Genomic DNA, 21234 nt, shown 5'->3' on the forward strand with positions numbered 1-21234 from the left:
CATATGTAATTGCCCTAAGTAATTGCCAGCTATTGCATCGCAATACATCAAACACGTCTTGAGTATAGTCAAAAAGTCAGGAAGATTTATTTGTTTATTGTAATCGCCAGCAAAGATAATTAGCGCTAAGGTTTTTAATTTATTTTTATTACTTATTTATTAACACTTCGTTACAATACAATATAAAAATTGAACATTATTTCTCTTCCAGGCAACCACTGTGAGTAAAAAAAAGTAACTAAACAGGAACAACAAAATAAACTAAACTGATACGGGATACGTGAAAAACAAAAATTGCAGATGATTCATGAAAATTTAATTCAAGATAACTTTTATGAGCGAACAATTTTCAAAAACTCCAGTCGATCCGTATTATAATATATATTAATTGAAGAAAGATAAGATTGCACAACATTAATGAATGCATTAAAAATATACGGGTTCAAATTACTGGTAGTACGCTAATTAACTTCTGACTATGTGTTCTAGGTTATCGTTTAGTAATCATTTTCACTGGTGTCAGACGGTCGTGAAGTAGTTATTGCTTATCACATAAACTATTAAAGTGTAAATCGGTTCTTTGCGTAAGTAAACAATATTGTTTCTTATGTTTTGTCTTTTTATAATGAGACGATGCGTAGTCGATAAATGAAAAATATATTCAATAGCTACGCTTAATTATTGAATTGAAACTAATTGTAAATATCATCGAGAATATAGCTAATTCTCTTGTATTGTTTTCTTATATATTATACAGCTCAAATCATACATATTTAATAAATTTCTACTTGACATCGACAATTTGTTTTCATAATAAATACTCAGTTTAGACTTAACAATTATCATTATTTTAATATTTGGATTAGCTGTTAATACATAATATTATGTAAATTTAAAAGACATACAACGATGTTTGTGAACAGTGGAACGAATTACACAAAAGCTTTTGTATTTTATATATTTTGTCAATATTATTTGCAATACCATTTCGCCCAGCGTTAGAAATCAGTTTCCGCTTGTCTACAAAATCCATACAGCGATCGTTGTCCCTCGGGAAGATCTTCGTCGCGATTGTATTGGAATCAATTTGTACGAACATTGCATTTGAGCCTCGCGTCTCATGTCTTATCAAATGTCACTTTGAACTAAAGTTCACATCTTATCGTTAGATGTTAGACGACGTTAAGTGGAATAAACAAAATAGACATGTAGATTCTTTTAACGGGTAATAATAATAATATATCCTAACTTTAACGAATATAAAGTAATCCTTCAGCTAACATAAATTAATATAAATAAAAACAATAATTCGCCTCAAACGTTTTATTGTATACGGAAATTTCACGGCCGAGTTTAACACATAGAGTATTGACCTAAGAATTGTTGTATCTTCTTTTAAATATTGGCGATCCTCCGCTTTTGGACTATGACTGAATTAACAAGCTAATTATATTATGCTGTACAGATAAATAATCTAGATGCCCTCTACAGTGTCAGCTGTTGTCTGATTTAAGAATCTTACACATCCAGGGCGCCACTCAAACGCATACAAAAAAATTCATTCAAATCGGTCTAGCCGTTTAAGAGGAGTTCAGTGACACATGTAGATTAGTTATACATATAAAGATAAGGGTTATGTATTTTATCTAAGACGGTTATAAACATATCTGTTAATCAACTTATCTTGTTACAGGCATACAACGATGTTGGTTCCACCTCCTCAATTCGAAGATCGTGATGAACGAGAACTTCTGTTGTGTGGCCCTGGTCCCAGCAACTTATCACCATCAGTCCGAAATGATTTGACCAAACCTGTACTGTCTCCGATTTGTGATGATTATTTTAATGTGAGTTAATTTATGTAATTTCATTTATTTCAATCTTGAACTGGATCCATCTCGCCAATGATGTCTTTATTCAGCATTTATGGGTGACCTTAAATTTCTGTATCTGTTTCATGATCATCTGTATTATGTATTAGGCAAGGTAAGGTATGTATCCTCTGGTGCCTGACAGACCCCGTCAACTTCTAGGGTCTAAGGCAAGTTGTCTCACGATGTTTTGCATCACCGTACGAGTGACAGCTAATGCGCACAGAGACATAAGGTCCATTACTATGCAGCTGGGGATTGAACCTATGACCCCAGAGATGACTGCCCGCCCACTGAGACCACTAGGCCAATATTGCAAATACTACAAAATACAAATTATAACAAATCTACGAAATATATCAGACACGGAAAACAGTCCTTTTAGTATATAAAAATAAAAATGATCAATGAGCCAATATTTGGCCAGGACCAGTTGTATTCCTTGTGATGGAATGTTCAGTTTTACTTTTCCACATCGACCGATCCGTGTAAAATTTTCAGTAAATAATTGATGTTTTCGACTCTTTCAAATCCATAGATGGTAATAAATATGAACCAATGAAAAAATCCGCCCACACACGTATGACATTGTTATCTACAAGTTATTATTCAAACACTGAAAAAGCATAGTCTATTCTCAAGCTGCTCATGTCTTTCAGGTAATGTCAGATATAAGAACTGGTCTCAAGTATGCTTTTCAAACGAAGTCGGAGCTCATCCTCGCCATAAGTGGTTCGGGGCACAGTGGTATGGAGACAATCATAACCAATCTTCTAGGCCCAAACGATACCCTTTTGATCGCCAAAAGAGGTATTTGGGACTTGAGAGCGGAAACTATTGCTTACAAGCATGGTAAGGCTATTTGTTAACAATTATACCTACGCATTTTCCGTATTAATTCCGCTCCCAATATAATGTAAGATATCATCATCAGTATAATAACGGCGGAGCCTTAGTCTAATAAGAGGTTTCTTTCGGGCAATGCTATTATGTAAATATAATACCTACTGCGGGTAAAGTACAAGTACAAGTAATTCTATTATTTTGGCACTTCAGCATTATTTAATACTAAACAAAATACAAAAAGAAAAAGGTAAAGACTAATCTTATGTTTAATGGTACTTGAATTCGTGTATGCGGTGATATTAGTTGTTTCTACTACGTATTTGCGTGTTGTTCTCACGAGTATGTAAGTGCGTGCTCCTATTTCACCATGCCTCCTGCTGATAGAGGACAAATCTTTGTTTTTAATTTATTTTTTTATTCTTTATTACGCAATATGTCATATGGAACATGGTGTAGTGGTTGCAGCTCCTTACAAGCATTGTGTAAAAAAACTTGGCGATTAAAAAGAGTGGCGGAGAGTTTATTGCCAGATCTTCTCATCAGTTCTACGCCCTTGAGTACTGACATATGTGTACAGTGTGTTTCCTATAATAATTAATGATTTTAAATTTCAATTAATAAAATAGTACCCTTGAACCTTGATTTACTTTCTAGTTATTAATACCTATATCTCAAATGGCAAATGTTTGGGTAAATCCAGCTAGATCCAGGAGATCCCTTATCTTGATAACTGAATTTATACTTATCTAATTACAATTTACCAGGAATCCCAACGCATATTACCGAAGTTCCATTCAACGCAACATTTAGTTACGAGCAATTAGAAGCAGCATTGAAGAATTATCGTCCAACCGCGCTTTTCATCACTCATGGAGATTCATCAACGGGCACCATTCAAAGATTGGAGGGTCTTGGGCATATTTGTCATAAGTAAGTACGAATAACTAATCATTATCTGTGTCACAGCTAGAAGAAACATCATTACTAAATCATCTAATACTACACTTATATAAATAACAATATACTTTATAATTTTTGAAATATGTTAAGCGTGATGTGAAACAGTAACTATATATTTTAAGTAAACGATATCTGTGTTACATATTTTGACATCTGTCATAATTGTCTATGGGTTTGTACCATTAATACAAGAATTACTGTTCGTTTGTATCGAGAATGGCTGGGCGATTTTGATCTTAAAATAGTAGTCGAAGTCCCGGAAAGGTTTAAAAATAGTGATAGAGAACCATATTATACATGTTTTTTCTACAAACATACATGTGTAAGAGAAAAAGAAAAATATTATGTTAAAAAATAAAAAAGTTGTTAAAGCAACTTCGTTTCAATCTTCAAAATATAAAAAAATATTATATTAGAAATAAAAAAATGTCAAATGCTTTTTGTGAATTGTTTCTGTTTCATAGCTATCTTATAAAAAAAAGAAAGAGATCGCTCTTTGATCTGTTTTGAGAAAACAAAATTGAGTTGGTCATCGAAAATAGAAAAAAATTAAAAAAAATTAAAAAAAATCAAGACGATCTTTATTATTTTTTTTAGCTATACATTTTACAGTAACATATTATGTAGGTAATACGACTTCCACCGAGCCATCTATTAATTTATATATATTATAATACAGTAAAACTAAAACTTCTGTTATATTTGTGGATATAGCATAAATCTAACTTCATTAAAAATAACTTCGACTATTTTCTTTTCTTACGATCATACACGCATCTGAATTTCTAATGTATATACTAAATTTTAATTATAATTATTACAATCCTTACATTGCAAGTTCTGACTTGATGACCCAAGTTCACCTACAACGTTAACTATCAGAGGAAATTGTGAGTGCACTTCCAAACTCAAAAAAGTTCAGCGGCAAAACTATTCGATTTTCCAAGCTTAAACGAGACACAGGTCCGGAACAATTTAATTACAGCCCCATCCGGTCATGACTTTTTTTGTTACGCTCTTTAAAACTCTGGTTAAAACTCCTTTAATTACAAGTTCTCAAGATACCGCAATTAGCATACCGCTGCAAAATAATGGCAGTTAAATATAAACATTAAAATTGTACCTGAACGCTGTTCTTTTTTAATTTATGTTCTTTTACTTTAGACTAGTTTTTCGTTCTTGTAATTTTATAATATTATAATACTTTGAGTCTGTAGTCTTTTCGAAGCCCTAAGGTCATCTGTCCAAAGCCTGGTTTTGAACTCTAAAACATTTTCTTTCTTTCCGCACCGTTCAATACTTTTACTAAACTATATAGACATGTATCTACATAATGAATCGTTAATGAAAACTGATAACATGAAAATTAATTTTATCTTTCACGCCTCAAAGTTGAGTAAACGTCATACAAACCTTGGGCGGGCGGGTAGTATCAAAATAAATACCTCCTTGCTTTGAAAACCTCCAAGTGCGTTGATATTTTATGTTTTACAGACGCCGCGTGCTTTCCCTGTTTCATTACTTAATGAGTTCGCTTTGACATAAATTATGAAAAACGCATGAAAAATTTGCCTTGACTTTTCCACATCTTTTCCAGTTTACACATGCTTTAGTATTATGCTATTTCCCGGTTCTCAAAACTACGTATGAATTTTAGAGATAATTTATTTAATTGTTTATTTTAACGTCTGAGCCGTTCCACACAAATGTCGGGACTGTAAAATATAATTAAATGTATATCATATATTGTTTATATATATTTAACTAACGTAGCATATAAGGCTTTTCTTACTAACTAATCTTATAAATAAAGTTATTTAAAAAATGACTATAATAGTATTTATTTTGAAACAAATGAATTTTTATCAGATACGGAACTCTTTTGCTGGTAGACACTGTGGTGTCACTGGGTGCTGTGCCATTTTTGATGGATGAATGGGGAGTAGACGCAGTATATACGTCAACACAAAAAGCTCTTAGTGGCCCTGCAGGTATCACTCCGGTGGCATTCAGTGAACTAGCACAGTAAGTTTTACATTTATTTCTGTATTATATATATGCTACATGACTCTTTAATATTACTAGTTAAAAATATTAATTCAGTAAGTAATTATATAAACTAATGAACAACTTCTCATTTGAAGAAGGCCAAGGTTTATATCTTTTGAATTATACGTGTTAATTTTATCGGAAATAGAAGTATATAGAAAAGACCCATCCAGGTTGTGAAATTGTTATTACATAAAATCTAAACAAATAAACATAAATGTTTATTAATTTTCAGACAAAAGATTAACAATCGCACACACGAGCCAGCCTTCTACTTCGATGTAAAATTAATCGCAAAACAATGGAATTGCTTCGAGAAGAGTAAAAAGTAAGTAAACATCCAGTGAACCAGAAAATACTACAAATAATAAATTTTATTTTTAGTATGCGCCAACATTCTCAAAGAACTTACAGCTACTGCGTAGGAGACCAAAATACCTCGAATCATAATATTTATCTAATATATATTTATATTAATATATAATAAATATATAAGTTATCATTCAACGACTATAAACGATAAATTTTAATAAAAATGTTATAAATTATCAATATAATTGAAAGTATTATAATAGCCACAATAATTTAACGTTTAGATAGTTTTGCGTTTACCGTTGAACATTGAACACAAAATTGTTACAATATTTTTTCGTTTTCAGTTACCATCATACATTAAGCCCTCCACTGATATGGGCATTGCGCCGTTGCCTTATTGAGCTTTCAAATGAAACATTGCCAAAAGCTTGGGCACGCCATGCTCAAACAACCGCTTTATTCCACAAAATGCTAACCAATTACGGATTTGAATTTCTCATACCAAAACCTGAAGATAGACTCGCTACAGTTACTACAGTCAAAGTACCGAATGGCTGTGTTGACCAGGAATTTATGAATCATATTAGATACAAGTAAGTTCTCTAGACTACCCAGTAGGAGTAGTTATAGTGGGAGCGCACACACAAGTAAAGTATTAGACATACGGTTAAAAACAGCGCAGCCAATTTTTAGTCTTGGCTGAGATGTCTGTATCTGTTACTTGATTTTTTTAAAATATTCTAGTAGCTGATCAGCCTGTGCCTGACACTCGCTTGTATTAAATACGTACATATAATTTTCCGTTTCGAAAGACCTGCCGTAAGGTATAATTAATTATAATTACTTACGTACAGAGACTAGGCCTAATGAACGACTCTTTCTAATTCCCATAAAGGCTCTTAATTCTACTCTTATTTCAATCGCTTAGCGAAAAATATCATTAATTTTCAGACATGGTATCGTTATCTTCGGGGGCTTGGGACCAACAGTAGGAAAGGCACTACGAATCGGGATAATGGGAGTCAACTCCAATGAAGATGTCGTTACTAAGGTTATCCAAGCGATGGTTGATGCGACACGGACTGTCGTTAAGAGCAAAATTTAACAATTGTTTTTAACAAACCTTTGTTGTTTGGGTATATCATTTTTATCTTCTTTATTTTTCAACTATCAATGTAATATTAAATGATAAGGTTTATAAAGGCATATCTGTTTTTATTAAAGTTATGTTAAATTTATAATGTTTTGACAGAATTTTTTATTTATTTTGTATTCCTACACAACTACAAAAAGGTTCTTCTTCAGTCTGTGGAGTATTGGTTTAGTTTTACGACAAAAATTGGAAATCTTGACATTCCATTGGTAAGACCGATGGTCTTTATGCAAGACCCTCAAACAACCAATGTTATACTTGTAATATAATGATATACACAATGTAGGACATATTATAGTAATTATTTGTAATTCTTCGTGTTCATCGCGACCGCGAAGGGCTCTTTTTTTTAATAATTAAATATTAATATATTAATAAAATAAATTAATCACTACATATTATAAAACAAAGTCGCTTTCTCTGTCCCTATGTCCCTTTGTATGCTTAAATCTTTGAAACTACGCAACGGATTTTGATGCGATTATTTTAAATAGTGGAGAAGTACTGTTATTTTTGAGGTTTCTAATGTGATGTCGTAAATAATTACATTTTTTCCGCTTACATTGCAAACGCAGGCTGAACCCTACGAGTTTTATCAAAATAATGCACTAAATGTTGTACACATTGAAAAGGTCTACAGAAAAGTCCGTGATGGTATATGTCTATCTCTTATGGATAACCCACATTTTTATATACAACGTTCACAGATTTTCTGTAGAGTATTTAGTATCAGCATTGCACCCGTGCGAAGCCGGGGCGGGTCGCTAGTATAATAATGAAATTGGTTAAATAGTATTTTTTTTTATAATATTTAATTATTAAAAATTAGACAGCCCTTCGTATAAACATAGAAGTATAATCTAACTAACTATAAGAGACTATTTCAGTTTTCTCATCGTCTACATTAACCGTCTTTCTGACTACTCAAGCGCCTCAAATATAACGAACTAATGATATTCGATATACTTAAAAGAGATGTGTTTTGCAGCTAAGAACTTTAATTAATTGTGACTTAGGTTTAAAAAAGTAAATTCTCATAAAAAAATAAAAAGTAAAATTATTGCATTAGATAGAGTCCATCTACCAAACAACTTTGCAGCCAATTTGAAACAGGTCCACAGCAATATTTCCCGTATCTCAAGAGGCAAGCTCTCATTATTTCATCTCAAAAAATTCTCAATTCATTTTATAGGAGTGGTCCTGGGTAACAGATAAGGTCGCCTCAAACGGCACGAAATAATTCAGTCCGTTATAAAAACCGCTAAATAAAAGCAACAAAAACAAGCCAATATTTGCGTTTTTACATAAAAACAATTGTAAAACCGCGTTAAGTACTGGCAAGTAGCGTGCGCCCGGAGCGAGGCGGGCTTGCCAAATGTGCCAACCGATAGCACCAGAACATTGTTGCAAATTTACAGCCACCCTATTAGCACTAAATCTAAACATTAACCCGATTCCGGTAACCAAACTTCACTGGAATATCGGTCACACCGAATATATTTCCGCGAAACATTAACTTGTTATTAAAACAGATACAGTGAACTGTTTGTAAATTCTGCAATACTGGCGAAAGCAATGTTTTATGGTTGATATGTGGGATAATGTCAACGCAATTTTTAAATTTAAACCTTAATTCGCTTATTATAAACACTGTGAACATAAAAAGCAACAAATGGCGTTGTATGCTATTATAAGATCCCGGATAACCGATATTTTATTTATTTATTTACAGCCTCCTATGTAAGGCTATAGAACAGTGTTGGCCTAGTGGCATCAGCCACAGACTCTCATCCCTGAGGTTGTAGGTTCTATCCTCGGCTGCGCTCCTATGAGCTTTCTGTCTACGGGCGCATTAAACACACGCTTATACGGTTAAGGAATACATTGTAACGAAACCGGCACTCAAAAATACACGGTACTCCATTATATGGTTTTTTAACGTCGTTGGCTTGCCTTACACCCAAAAAATTATCTAGCCTATTTACCTACAAGATTGAACAAAAATCATGAAACAGATACAGATATTTGAAGGCTTAACCTAAAAAGGTTGAAGCGCCGCTGTTTTATTTATTTATTATTTACATGTATTATAACTTATTTTTAATTTAACAACTAAGTAATATTCATTAATTAAATACATTTTGAAACCCATATTCTTCACAAATAGGTGGACTCTCCGTCGAAGAGTCGAGAAAACTATTCAGCTGTGAGAGTAAGCCTTGAATGGGTTATGTTTTCGGCAGCGGTGATAATTGTCCGGCACGTTAAATTAGATAATCTTACAAAATCATTAGATTTCAGTGGGCAATGTTTATCAAAGATACAAATAGCATTAATTCGTTTAGTTTGATGTACACATATCAGTAAAAAAAAAAATCTCTTAAATTTACTGTCAGTTATCAAATCAAGGGCGGACCAAAGGCGGTTCTAGAATCATGGACTAACAATACTGCATTACTTTCTCCGCTGGCTCTGCGACTGCGGGAATGTGTCTTAGCCTCTGAAATGAGAAAATTCCCTTTCACTCTCCTTTCCTCTCGATCCAGAGGTACATAGGCTGTCTCACTAAGCCTACTTAGGCAAGCTACATTAACGGCCGATCTAGACGCATTTTTTCGGACTCATGGCCCGTCTCTCCGGCCCCAGGATTTTACGCAGTATTTTGCGTTCCGCCATTAGTAACCGCTCCTCTTTCACAGTTTGCTTCCAAGCCTCACAGCCGTTGATTAAGACTGGTCGCATAGTATTGTGCAGGTGCTGAAATTAGCAGTTCCTTTATAGATAATATTAGGTGCCTGAAGAGCAATTAGGCGATTACCAACATTACTAGATATATTAAGAGGTCCTTTAGTTAATCTCGGCAAATGACACGGCATTTATATGATTCATTTCAGTGCATTATAGGTGCATGTTTTCTTGCACGTTTTTCATTTGCATGCGAGCCGTCACATATTAAATGCGAGTACTTTTTGACGCTAACATTTCACAAGTACGGGTTTGCATGTTAATTGCACGCAATCTTATGGAAGAAAATTTACATACGCTATTTTAAAATGCGAATTTTAAAGTAAATTTTTTCTAACAAATGCAGCTTTTTCGGGTTTATGCAAGGGCGAGTTGTTTCATATACAATTCGTTAAAAGAAAAAATTGTGTTAATTCTTAATAGGTCGGCATTGCTCTCGCATTAAAATATTGATCTCAGTCGTCCACAACTGCGTTGTTTAAGGTGCTTTATGGCGCTCACCAGGACTATCACAAAAAAGTTACCCACTAAAGCATTTGCAAACCAATTTGTCTTAAGGTCCTTCAAAAAAAATTGGTTGTCTCTAAAGTCGGTTTAATGACGATAGTTGAACGTGACAACGTCATAAGAAAATACTGATGGAATGTTTGCATTTTAAAAAAAAATATTTGTTTGAAAGATATTTTGTTTAGATAAAGAGAAAAAGAAAATGAAAAAGAATATGGAAATCACAATTGAATTAAACAAGTTACATTTATTTGTACGCATAAATACAATTATGACCATTTTTAACGTACATTTGTTGGGCAGTGCCCAACGCGGAGGTCGTTTGTGTCTCTTTGTTGCTCGTTCCGCGCTCTCGCTTGCACTTCAAGCCTTAAATGAAACGCCTCAGAGCAAGGTAACGCCGCATGCGTCGTTTTTTCGTGCGTGTAGCCTGCTCCATCAAATTATAAGGCGTATCAATTAACAAGCCGGCCACTCACTCGCGAGCATTGGACGACAGCATTACTGGACATCGGATGCTGCCTGTTTGTTCTTAAAAAACTTTGTTGTCACTACATATTTTGTCTTTAGTAGTTGCAAGAATTCTTGACTTAGATTTAAAAAAAATCCAAATCTCGTAATAGAAAATAAAAGATAATTTGTATTGGACAATTTATTTCATAGTAAAACAATGTTGGATATATAGCGAGCCGTTTTAACAGCCATTATGCAGTTTACATCTGATATGTATATTTAAAACAGAAGCCGAAAATTGTATAACATATCTCTTCCCACAATACACCTAGAGAAGGATAACTATAATATAAAAACAATGCGTTGCAAGCACAATATCGGACCCTATTAGGACATTAGTTATGTTATTCGCAAGCCCTGGGTTTACTCTACATGTTAGACAATTAAAATAACACCAAATAACTGATCTGATCGGTATTCTACAGTATACAAGTGACCACGTGACCATAATTTCGACGGACTAGATCCCACAAACACGACATAGAAAAAAAATTTAAAATTTTTTGGCAATGTCTTAATAATAGTGCCGTAAAGGCGTAATCTAACGACAGACGATTCCATCACATCAACATATTCGACTAGCTTGCTTAAACGTAAAACTTAAGTATACCTTAATTCCAAATTAAACTATTTACAAGCTCTGGCCAACATTCATTAATACTTAAAGGGTGTCGAACAATCGAGACAGCGCTGAGTACGACTCATGTCACCGTTGACATACCGGAGTCGTACTTAGCTTACTCAACTCTGAAACCCTAACACAGATGGATAATAATATTTTAGCGAACGACTGCGTTACACAGTAAGCAAATGCGCAATAAATTACTTGGATCTGAACAAAAATGGCGACTCAAGTTTGAGTTTCTCAAGTTGAATCCAATTGTGATGATTCCAATAAAGCCTACATCGATTCGATGTCGAAAGTTATACACAATTCTTAAATAATATATAGAATAATTTATTATTTACATAAAGAAAATATGGCACATCTATACATCGACCGCGCTCTGTCTGCTGAACGAGACGTCCCAGATATTGTTGGAATTAAAACTTTTACTAATAATAATTAATACAAGATCTTTAACAATAAAAAAATAATAATCAAAATTCTAACGAAAAGCTGAAATTTAAGCTGGCGACATATTTATGTATTTGTTTTTATGTATTGTGAATTTGGTAACTACTATGTATGGCCCTATATAGGCCGATAGTATTCGAAGTATATAATTTTTTTACAATACTAATTGTCGACCCTATTGGTCAAATTTTAAGTATTAGACCCAAAAATCAACCAAATTGTATCAGGCATAGATATCCACTGGTCTTTAAAAAAATATGAAGTCTTAATGAATTTTAGGTTATTTTTTGTCTGTCAATATTTTTAGCTTAATTTTTTTTTGTATTGCGTTTTTTTTTAATCAGCATAAAGTTATAAATCCATCAATTAGTTGGAGCCTTGCGTGCGCCTATAATTTTCTGCATGAACCAATTAAATACCGGTGGGAAGTAAATCGCCTGGAGGCAATGAGTCGAGTGCGCGGCCGACTGCCGCATCTTACGCTAAGACGCTCTCAATTGCCGACTTAAGGGTTACAACGGAACAGAACAAAGGATTCGCTTTAGATTCTTTTAGCGCGAATGTTACGTGAAAATATCACTGTTGGTATATAGAAAACTTATCCAGCGCTCTGTGGGCGTCTTTGGAACTACACAAATTATATGGAAAATCTATAAATTTAAAAATTATATATATTGGCGAATTGATCGTAAAATTTAAGGAATTTTTCAAAAATTTGACAAATTGATCTTAAAGTTTGTTTTTTTTTAATTATCGTAAAATTCGCGCTAAGTGGAATCGAAGACATTTGGATTACTACACATTATTTACCGGTCAGCAGGGTTATTCTAAGGATTAACTGAGTTTTGTTTTTTGACATTTCATGTCAATATAGAGTGGATGTCACACTGACTAAAACATAATCGTTTAGTAAATCTATACGTTTTGACATATAGCTTAAAAACCGTATGACACCATCTAAACAATACAATATCTGTAGTGATATAGTGGACAGCAAAAACAATAGAGCTGCTTTAATGATTCCAAAACATTTCTATATGGAGACTGTGAAAATTATTATTTTTTAATCAATGATTAACAAAACTCACTTTAGTAACCGGAAACACCTAAATTAAGGATAGCTAACCGTGTATAAATCAGTCTTTAATCTTAAGCTATTTAACGTAACCTGAACCGGCCGTTAAACCCTCGTTCGCTTTAACGGGCGGTTATTACAGTGATAACTGTCAGCACGAACGAACTCGGGGTAAACGTCTTAAGTTAAACCTTAGTGGGTGTAGTGGTAATACGTGCTAAGTCGGCAACGTCCTATAACTTCGAATTAGTAAAACACTAAATAGTGTTTAAACTTCACTACCTACAAACTTCTGATTATAAGTAGAATTTGATCTTTAAATATTTGAGGATTTCTATTCATCTAAATATGTATAATTATTATTGTTGATATTCTGATTATTACAATATTATTATGGGTTTAAAAAACATTTAACAACGTTTCCGTCTAATTACAATCATTAGATTACAAATTCATTACGTATTTAATCGCTGCTTAACCCGGAGTTTAAACGGTCCGTTAAACTTATGCAGAATTCCAACAGCTTATACACTAAAGGACACAAACGAATCACACTGATCAGATGTTTGTAGGGAGTTAAGCACAGTCAGTCTATAGCGCTCGGAGCGCAACAGTCTAAAATAAGCACTTTGGCCCAGCCTAGGTACTCAGCGCAGAAAGCCGGTCACTATAACGACGCTCAGCTCTGGGCGCTCGGCTGAGCTCCGCCGGTCGGCCGCTCGGCTGAGCTCGGTTGGTGTCGGGCGCTCAGCTGGGCGGACGTGGGGCGCGTTGGCGGCGGTGCCGAGTGCAAGCGCAACAGGCGTCGCCGCGTCGTCTTCGTGCGCACGCGGCTCGGTTGCAACGCTTACGTACGCACGTCACTTCGCCATCCTGAAATAATTATTCAATTAGTTTAGGCAAAGAAAGTGTAACAAAAATATTACACAGTATTTATATATGTCAGGGAATTATCCGTTTTATGTTAATTATTGAGATTCCTTCTATTACTTTTAAGAATCATAATTTGCTTAATTAATGAATAAAAGTACGGAGAATGTTAGCTAACAAATTTTAAATGTCACAAATGTTTAACACGCCATTATATAAATTCGCCTTTGCATATGTTAAAAACTTTTGCTATAAAATAATATAACATTATTAATCCTAATCAATCTTTCGTCTCTTTTCATAAAATTGCGTATACGCTATGCTGAAAAGAGACGTATATGGCATCAAACAGAGTCGGTTACCTTGCAACGGCAGGTGACACATCTCTGTTCTCCATGTGAGTGTATGGAGGGATGGACCTCCTTGCCGTTGGGTAAGGGCCCATCTGGGAACTTGCACCCTCCTTCAGCCAATATTTCCTCCGCTGTCCGCGGAGTGCCTTGATCCTTCAACGTGTCTTCGTCAGACTTCTTTTCTTTCACCTGAAGACAATGTAACAAATACATTATATACTGTCAGATCAAAAGGAATTAAGAAGCCGAATAAACGATTTGAGCTTTCATGACGCTTTTTTTTTTCAAAAAAAAAAGAGAAAGCTACAGCTTTTTCTGGCAATGTGTTGCAGAAACAAGCTGTTTTGTTGTGTACACTATCTGGTCAATATATTCTGAATTGTATATACAAAAAGTATAAACGATTTTAAAACAAATGGTGACTTTCACCAGTATAAGACTCGAAAGAGAATTAATTGCGTACGGCCAACCAGGCTCCAGAAGATAAAGCAACCAACACATCTGGAAATTATATTCGTTTCTACAACAAACTCTTTCTCACTCTCTCTCAATCAATCAAATCAATTGCTCTCTCCCTTTTCTACGACAAAAACGCTGCACATCTTCGTGACGTTCCGTAAAAAGTTGTGCAGCGTTTTTGTCGTAGAAAAGGGAGAGAGCGATTGAGACCAATTGAGAGAGAGTGAGAAAGAGTTTGCTGTGTTGCGAGAGATTGACCATATATTTTTTTCACGACAGATATGAGCCGGTGATTAAAGAGACATAAGCGAAGTTAAAAAACTAGTTCCTTCCTTACCACTGGACAAACCCTGCAGCAAGACTTCTTGTCTGGTCGATAGGCGTCTTTCTCAGCGCACTTCAAGATGGGACACTTGACGCGGGGGCACTTCACTTGTCGCGTGGAGAACTCGCAAGTGCAGACGGCGCACGTGTCATAGCCTCCCGGTACCAAGTACGGATGCCAGGAGGACCCTGGGGCGTGGTACTGCCCCGCGAGGTGACATCCGTGGGACTCGTTCCATACCGCGGTTGTGGAGTCTGAATCAAGTAATAGCTATTTATTTTTGGGTCATCTTAGAAATACAGGTTTTTTATAGAACAGAGGACAAGTGGGCGGAAGGCTCATCTGTTGTTAAGTGATAAGGCCATAGACACTCGCATTGCCATGGGACTCACGAATGCGTTGCCGGTTTTAAGAACTGGTACGCCTTTTTCTTGAAGGACCATAAGGCGAATTGGTTTGGAAATACTTCAGTAAGCAGCTGGTTCCACATAGTGGTAGCAGCAAAAACTGCCTTAAAACGTTCAATTGTGGAACAACGGACGTCGAGGTAAAACGGGATTTCGTATTCTGCCTCAAGATCCGATAATCTCAAAGAAAAGTAATCGTGTAATAACAGGGACGATATTATTAAAATTAATAGTTAGTTAAAAAATAATATTTCTACAAAAACTAATTCTTCATCTTTTCTAATTAATCACATATTAACATAAAAACATATCCTAAAATTACAATTTATTTGTTAGAGTAAATGATTATTTTATCAAACAGTAATTATAAGCAATATTGGCGTTTATCTAAGTTGCAATTTGACATCTTAAGTTGATCTCAATAATGTGATAAATGATCTGCTTACTTGTACAAATCGGGCAGCACTGTCCTGGCGGCTGAATAGTGGGCGTGGCGCATTCCACCACGGGACAACGGACGGGATCACAGCGGAGGGCGCCGTGGACACACCCACACATGTGGCAGGACTGAAAATCAATTATAACTATATTTACTATTTATATTTTTATTATACTATATAGGTTAATAATATAGTTTATTTCTGTGTTAGAAATAAGTATGGTACATTTTATTATTACATATTTACTATGCTGTCTGAACCCCGAACATTCTCAATAGAATGTCGAGTCCCTTTCCCATACGATACGAAATGTTCATAGGCTAACAACTCAACGGTGATTTTTCGTTTTTTTGGTAAAAAAGTAATACATTTTTATGACACGAAATTCCTTTTCATCAATGTTTAACAAAAAAAAGTTTTATTCAAAATAATATATCTCACAATTTAATACCTTTTAAATTTTGACCACTGTATTATGACAGTTGTCAAAATTTAAAGATTAGACTAAAAACCATATTTCTAAATGGCCATTCAACACACAAATATTCCTGCAAATAAAACCGAGTGTTCCGGTTACTGCGATCAACTAAACGAATTTAATGTCTATGAATATGTATTAATATATAAAAATATAATTTATGACCAACCTCGGTGGACATCCACTGAGCGCCATCTTCATAAGAGCGACCCGCGTAGAAGCACGACGCGGTGTTGGACAAAGAGTTGTCTGGAGGCACGTTGACGTGCGTCGGAGGGTAATTGGGGCTGAGCTCATTGTCTACCACGTACGACACGGATGGGAGACAAGATGGTGGCACACTTATCTGGAAACCGTGGTTTCGATTGTACAGCCATTGCTTTTTACTTTGGATATGAAACCCAAAAAAGTATTGACAACATTTTCTAGATTTTTTTGAAAATATAATAAAAATTGGAAACCAAATTTAAGATAAATAGTATCCTCCTATGGTAATGGCAGATATATTTTTGGGTTATTAATTTTAGATCAACATAGACATGTTTCTTTGGGCTATTTTAGCAACGGTAGAGTGCACATTTATCTCAAATCATTTTATCAAGATATTTAAAATATTGTGAACAATGAAGGATTACCTTATTTCCATTCTCTAGCAGCGTTAAACAAAAATTTTATTAAACAGTGAAATGCTAAAACCTCTCAAAAATTGTTTATTCATTAATTTGTAGATATCGTCAAACAAGCAAATTTTGACGAAATAACGAACCTCATTGCTTTAGTACTAATAATTATAAATTTGCAAGGATATGGGACAAACATGGTACTATCTAAAGTTCGCATATTCTACCACACAGACGTGCAAATTTGTCTTAAAATTATAGAAATTACGATAACATTATAGTCAATTCTAATATTTTTTATTACTACATCATGACACTATCAAAACACATTATTACATTAATAAATTAATGTTGATTATAATGTTTTACACAAATAATCATTAATAGATTTTATTGATTTTTAGAAAGTCGATTTCTACATTACGAAATAAACGAAATAAATTTGACAAACAAAACGCACGTACTTTTAAAGTATTAATCGAACGCAATATGTACTCTAATATAACAGACGCATGAAGCACTCTCTATCTCTCTAATTGGTTTATGAACTAACCTGTGGTAGTCGCGTGCGCAGAAACTCAGTTCCATTCTCCGCAGCGCGTACGTTGAGATACGCAGCGCCTGCGTGCAAAGCGGACAGTTCCGCTGGAGTCGGCTCCAGCACTGAACCTTCCTGACCCGACAGTGACCTTGGTGAGGAGGATCCGAGAGCGTGACTCTCCAGCCACGACGACCAGCCACCGTTGTAACCGTTTATTGTAACCTGCAATTGTACCACTAGAAGAAATTGGCAAGCATATTGAACCTGGCACTTGAGAGCACCGATCACAATGAAGACACGGGTTCGATCCCTGGCTGAGTCTTAGTGGTTTCATATATTGTTTTTTATAGAACAGGGGGCCAACGGGCAGGAGGCTCACCTGATGTTAAGTGATACCCCTCGATGCTAGAGGGCTCGCCAGTGCGTTGCCGGCCTTTTAAGAAATTTAAACTTTTACGCTGAACTTCAAGTTATATGCAGCCTGTCTTCTAAAAACTTACCTCGTAATTAATTCCGCACAACGCATCAACAGAGACCCAGGCGAGACCCGCGACGATAGTGGAAGGGGCCAGACGGGCGTCCGTCCGCTTCAGGAGGGCTGGACCGGCCCCGGCCGCGTCCGGCAACGAGCGGGACAAGAGGCGGCCTCGAAGCAGCGGCGGACCTATCGATATTAAAACCTTTTTGGAGACGGTACATAACTTTATAATTTTGTAGTGAGTATTCTGTGCGTTTTTGAAGTGAGAGAAACTTCTTTAGGCGCATGAGGGTGAAATTTTTTACGGAACGTCACGAACATGTGCAGCGTTTTTGTCGTAGAAGAGGGAGAGAGCAATTGAGATTGTTTGAGAGGTATGAGAAAGGGATATCGAGAAAAAATACATGCTATCGGTTGATGTATATGTTTATTAGTTACATATTAGAACTTTAGATGGCCAGTCTGTTGCATAACGTCTTGTGCAGTATACGTAGATTTTCATTATTTATATTATCGATATAGTGTATATAAATATATATGATTAATTATATATATTATATGTAATTAATCATCTATTGGGGCTTTTACCTTATTAATAATTAATTTAGAAGTTTCATTTCTGATATAATATGTACTTTACGCACGCACTTTTTTAAATGTCTTTATAAAGTTCCTCCATATCCTTGTGACCACCGAACCGTTTCTTGGTACATTACATTAATTTTAAACAAATTATGAGTTTCTCCTTTTCGCTTCTTCCAATCTCTATCCATTTATCTATTCCCATTTGCTTCCTACTAATGCTTCTATATTTTGCAGCCTAATATAATTTACCTGTATCAGATCCAATGTGTACAGCGAGCTGGTCTTCATAGAGCGGGGGGAAGATCCTCGCGCTGGGTCTGGCCAGCACTCCCATTCTCGTATCCAGAATTTCCACTTGCGAGTGTCTCTTGCCCTGCTCTTCCACCAACGTTATCTTTGGATCAGCTATACTCAGATTGTCGACCTGGAAATTTTTATTATTGTCTTTGTTAACTTTCAATGTTATTATGTAAGGTTTAAAGAACTTCGTTGTTATGCAAATAAGTAATATGATAATTTTAATAAATATATAATAAAATAGCAAATAAACGGTTTCATTGCATTTCATAAATATATGTCAGATTCATAGAACATAGATAATTATGTTTTTTATATTATTAGTAGATTACATGATACCGCCGCCCATGGACACTATCAATGCCAGAGGGCTCGCAAGTGCGTTGCCAGCCTTTTAAAAAGTAGTACGCTCTTTTAAAGAAAAACACTTTTTTAACGGATTATAGATATGTATTATTATATTTAAACTTATAATTATTTGTACATAATTTTAAATTTAAACCGGTCGCAACTCCGGGGAAATAAATACAGATAACACAACATTTTCTGCAGCTGTAATACTTTTTGACATTTAACACCTTTGTCTTCAGTCACCGTGACCACGCACGCTGTAAAGCACACGAAACGTCGGTTTCATCAACAAAAGAAATCGACAAAAGAAATCGACAAAAGAAATCGACACAAGAATAGCAAAAGCATGGAAGAGCTTTTGGGCGCTTAAAGAAGTCATGAAAAATAAGAAAACAAGCATGGTAATTAAAAGAAAGGTCTTCAATACTTGTGTACTACCTGTACTAACATATGGATCACAAACTTGGGCGCCTACTAAAGCGCAGTATACAAAGCTACAGGTGTGTCAAAGAGCGATGGAACGATGTATGATAGGGAAAACAAGAAGAGACAAAATAAAGAATACAGTATTAAGGAAAATAACTAAGGTAACAGATGTTACAACAACGATCAAGAAGCTAAAGTGGAAATGGGTGGGACACATCGCAAGAGGTACAGAAAAGTGGAGCAAAAAACTGCTTAACTGGTGCCCAAGGTACAGCAAGCGCAAAAGAGGGAGACAACTGAGAAGGTGGATTGACCACATTAAAGAAACGGCAGGTGGTACATGGCAGAGAGTGGCACAGTGTAGAGAGGAATGGCGGGATTTGGAGGAGGCCTTTGCCAAAAAAGGGCACACAGATGCACCTGAATTAGATTAAAATGAAAATTTGTTTAAATGTATAAAATATGTAATGTAGATTATCTGAATAAAGGCTATTATTATTATTATTATTATTAATTATAAGTTTAAATATAATAATACATATCTATAATCCGTTAAAAAAGTGTTTTTCTTTAAATGTGTAAAAGTTATGTAAATAAAAGACAATACTAAGTACGCTCTTTTCTTGATGGACTCGAGTCGAATTAATTGATTTGAATTTGGCCTTGAGAAACGTTTAGTTTTAAGGAATTTCTTATCCTGCCTCGACGTCTGATGATGAAACTCAGCTGCAGGTATTAATCCAAACAACTCCTCTCAACACTCTCCATAGTAAATGCGGCAGAAGATGCAGAGAGACGCAACGCCAAGTACATGCCACTCGGAAAGTCGAACTGGAAGTGGACGATTCTTTGAGTTATGTCCTAGTCATAATTACCTGTATGTCATAGACCAGTGACCCCTCCTTGTCAATATACAAAAGCGCCAGTCCTTCAGGTATGGTGGCAGCCGAGAGCCGCTCAGCCATTAGAGGCGCATGGAAGACCTCGCAAGCTGCTCTCTGTCTGACAACACCAGTCAGTCTTCTCTCTGGAGTGGAGATGGCTTCAACGGAGAGCAGAAGCCTGCCTCTCGCTAGGGATCTTAGTTCTGCAGCTGATACAGGTGTAGATACTTCGATGATGTTAAAGTCATAGCTGGGTTTGCTCATCTTGTGCACCTGTGGCAAAAAAAAACAATTTTATTAAAACGTATCTGTATTTTGACGTCGTTTAACTAAACACTAATGGTATATATACTTAACTCATAAACTTCATTACAATTCATCTTCATGGATTGAAATGAAGTTTATATTTTCATATTAACTTTGGGTTAAATTAAGTATTTACATATGAAATTGACATTTTGTATGGGAAGAACAAAAAGTAGATTTTTGTTAAATAGAATATATTTTTAGGCAAGCGGGCAGGAGGCTCACATGATGATATGTGATACATGGGCGGACCATGGATAGTCACATTGACAGGCTCGCAAGAGTGTTGCCGGCCTTTCAAG

At 35.3% G+C, this 21234-nt stretch overlaps 2 protein-coding genes across 2 annotated transcripts in view; one reads left to right on the forward strand and one right to left on the reverse strand.

Moving 5' to 3' along the window:
- Positions 1 to 450: 450 nt before the first annotated feature.
- Positions 451 to 7238, forward strand: LOC110992353 (serine--pyruvate aminotransferase, mitochondrial). Its single transcript, XM_022258125.2, has 8 exons — positions 451 to 584; positions 1694 to 1847; positions 2531 to 2723; positions 3482 to 3647; positions 5547 to 5702; positions 5962 to 6054; positions 6386 to 6634; positions 6993 to 7238. The coding sequence occupies exons 2-8, from the start codon at positions 1704 to 1706 to the stop codon at positions 7144 to 7146; spliced, it is 1155 nt and encodes a 384-aa protein (XP_022113817.2). The 5' UTR covers positions 451 to 584; positions 1694 to 1703; the 3' UTR covers positions 7147 to 7238.
- A 3845-nt stretch (positions 7239 to 11083) lies between these two features.
- Positions 11084 to 21234, reverse strand: part of LOC110992370 (dorsal-ventral patterning protein Sog) — a 75168-nt gene continuing 65017 nt past the window's right edge. Inside the window, exons 8-16 of the mRNA XM_022258158.2 lie at positions 20618 to 20899; positions 18918 to 19092; positions 18106 to 18269; positions 17618 to 17827; positions 16614 to 16790; positions 15973 to 16093; positions 15132 to 15373; positions 14345 to 14524; positions 11084 to 13985 (exon numbers count right to left, since the gene is read on the reverse strand). Coding sequence (XP_022113850.2) covers positions 13860 to 13985; positions 14345 to 14524; positions 15132 to 15373; positions 15973 to 16093; positions 16614 to 16790; positions 17618 to 17827; positions 18106 to 18269; positions 18918 to 19092; positions 20618 to 20899 — 1677 coding nt within the window. The 3' untranslated portion in view covers positions 11084 to 13859. The remainder of the gene's footprint in view (positions 13986 to 14344; positions 14525 to 15131; positions 15374 to 15972; positions 16094 to 16613; positions 16791 to 17617; positions 17828 to 18105; positions 18270 to 18917; positions 19093 to 20617; positions 20900 to 21234) is intronic.

This window comes from Pieris rapae, chromosome 14 (genome assembly GCF_905147795.1).
Source record: "Pieris rapae chromosome 14, ilPieRapa1.1, whole genome shotgun sequence".
Lineage (NCBI taxonomy): Eukaryota > Metazoa > Arthropoda > Insecta > Lepidoptera > Pieridae > Pieris > Pieris rapae.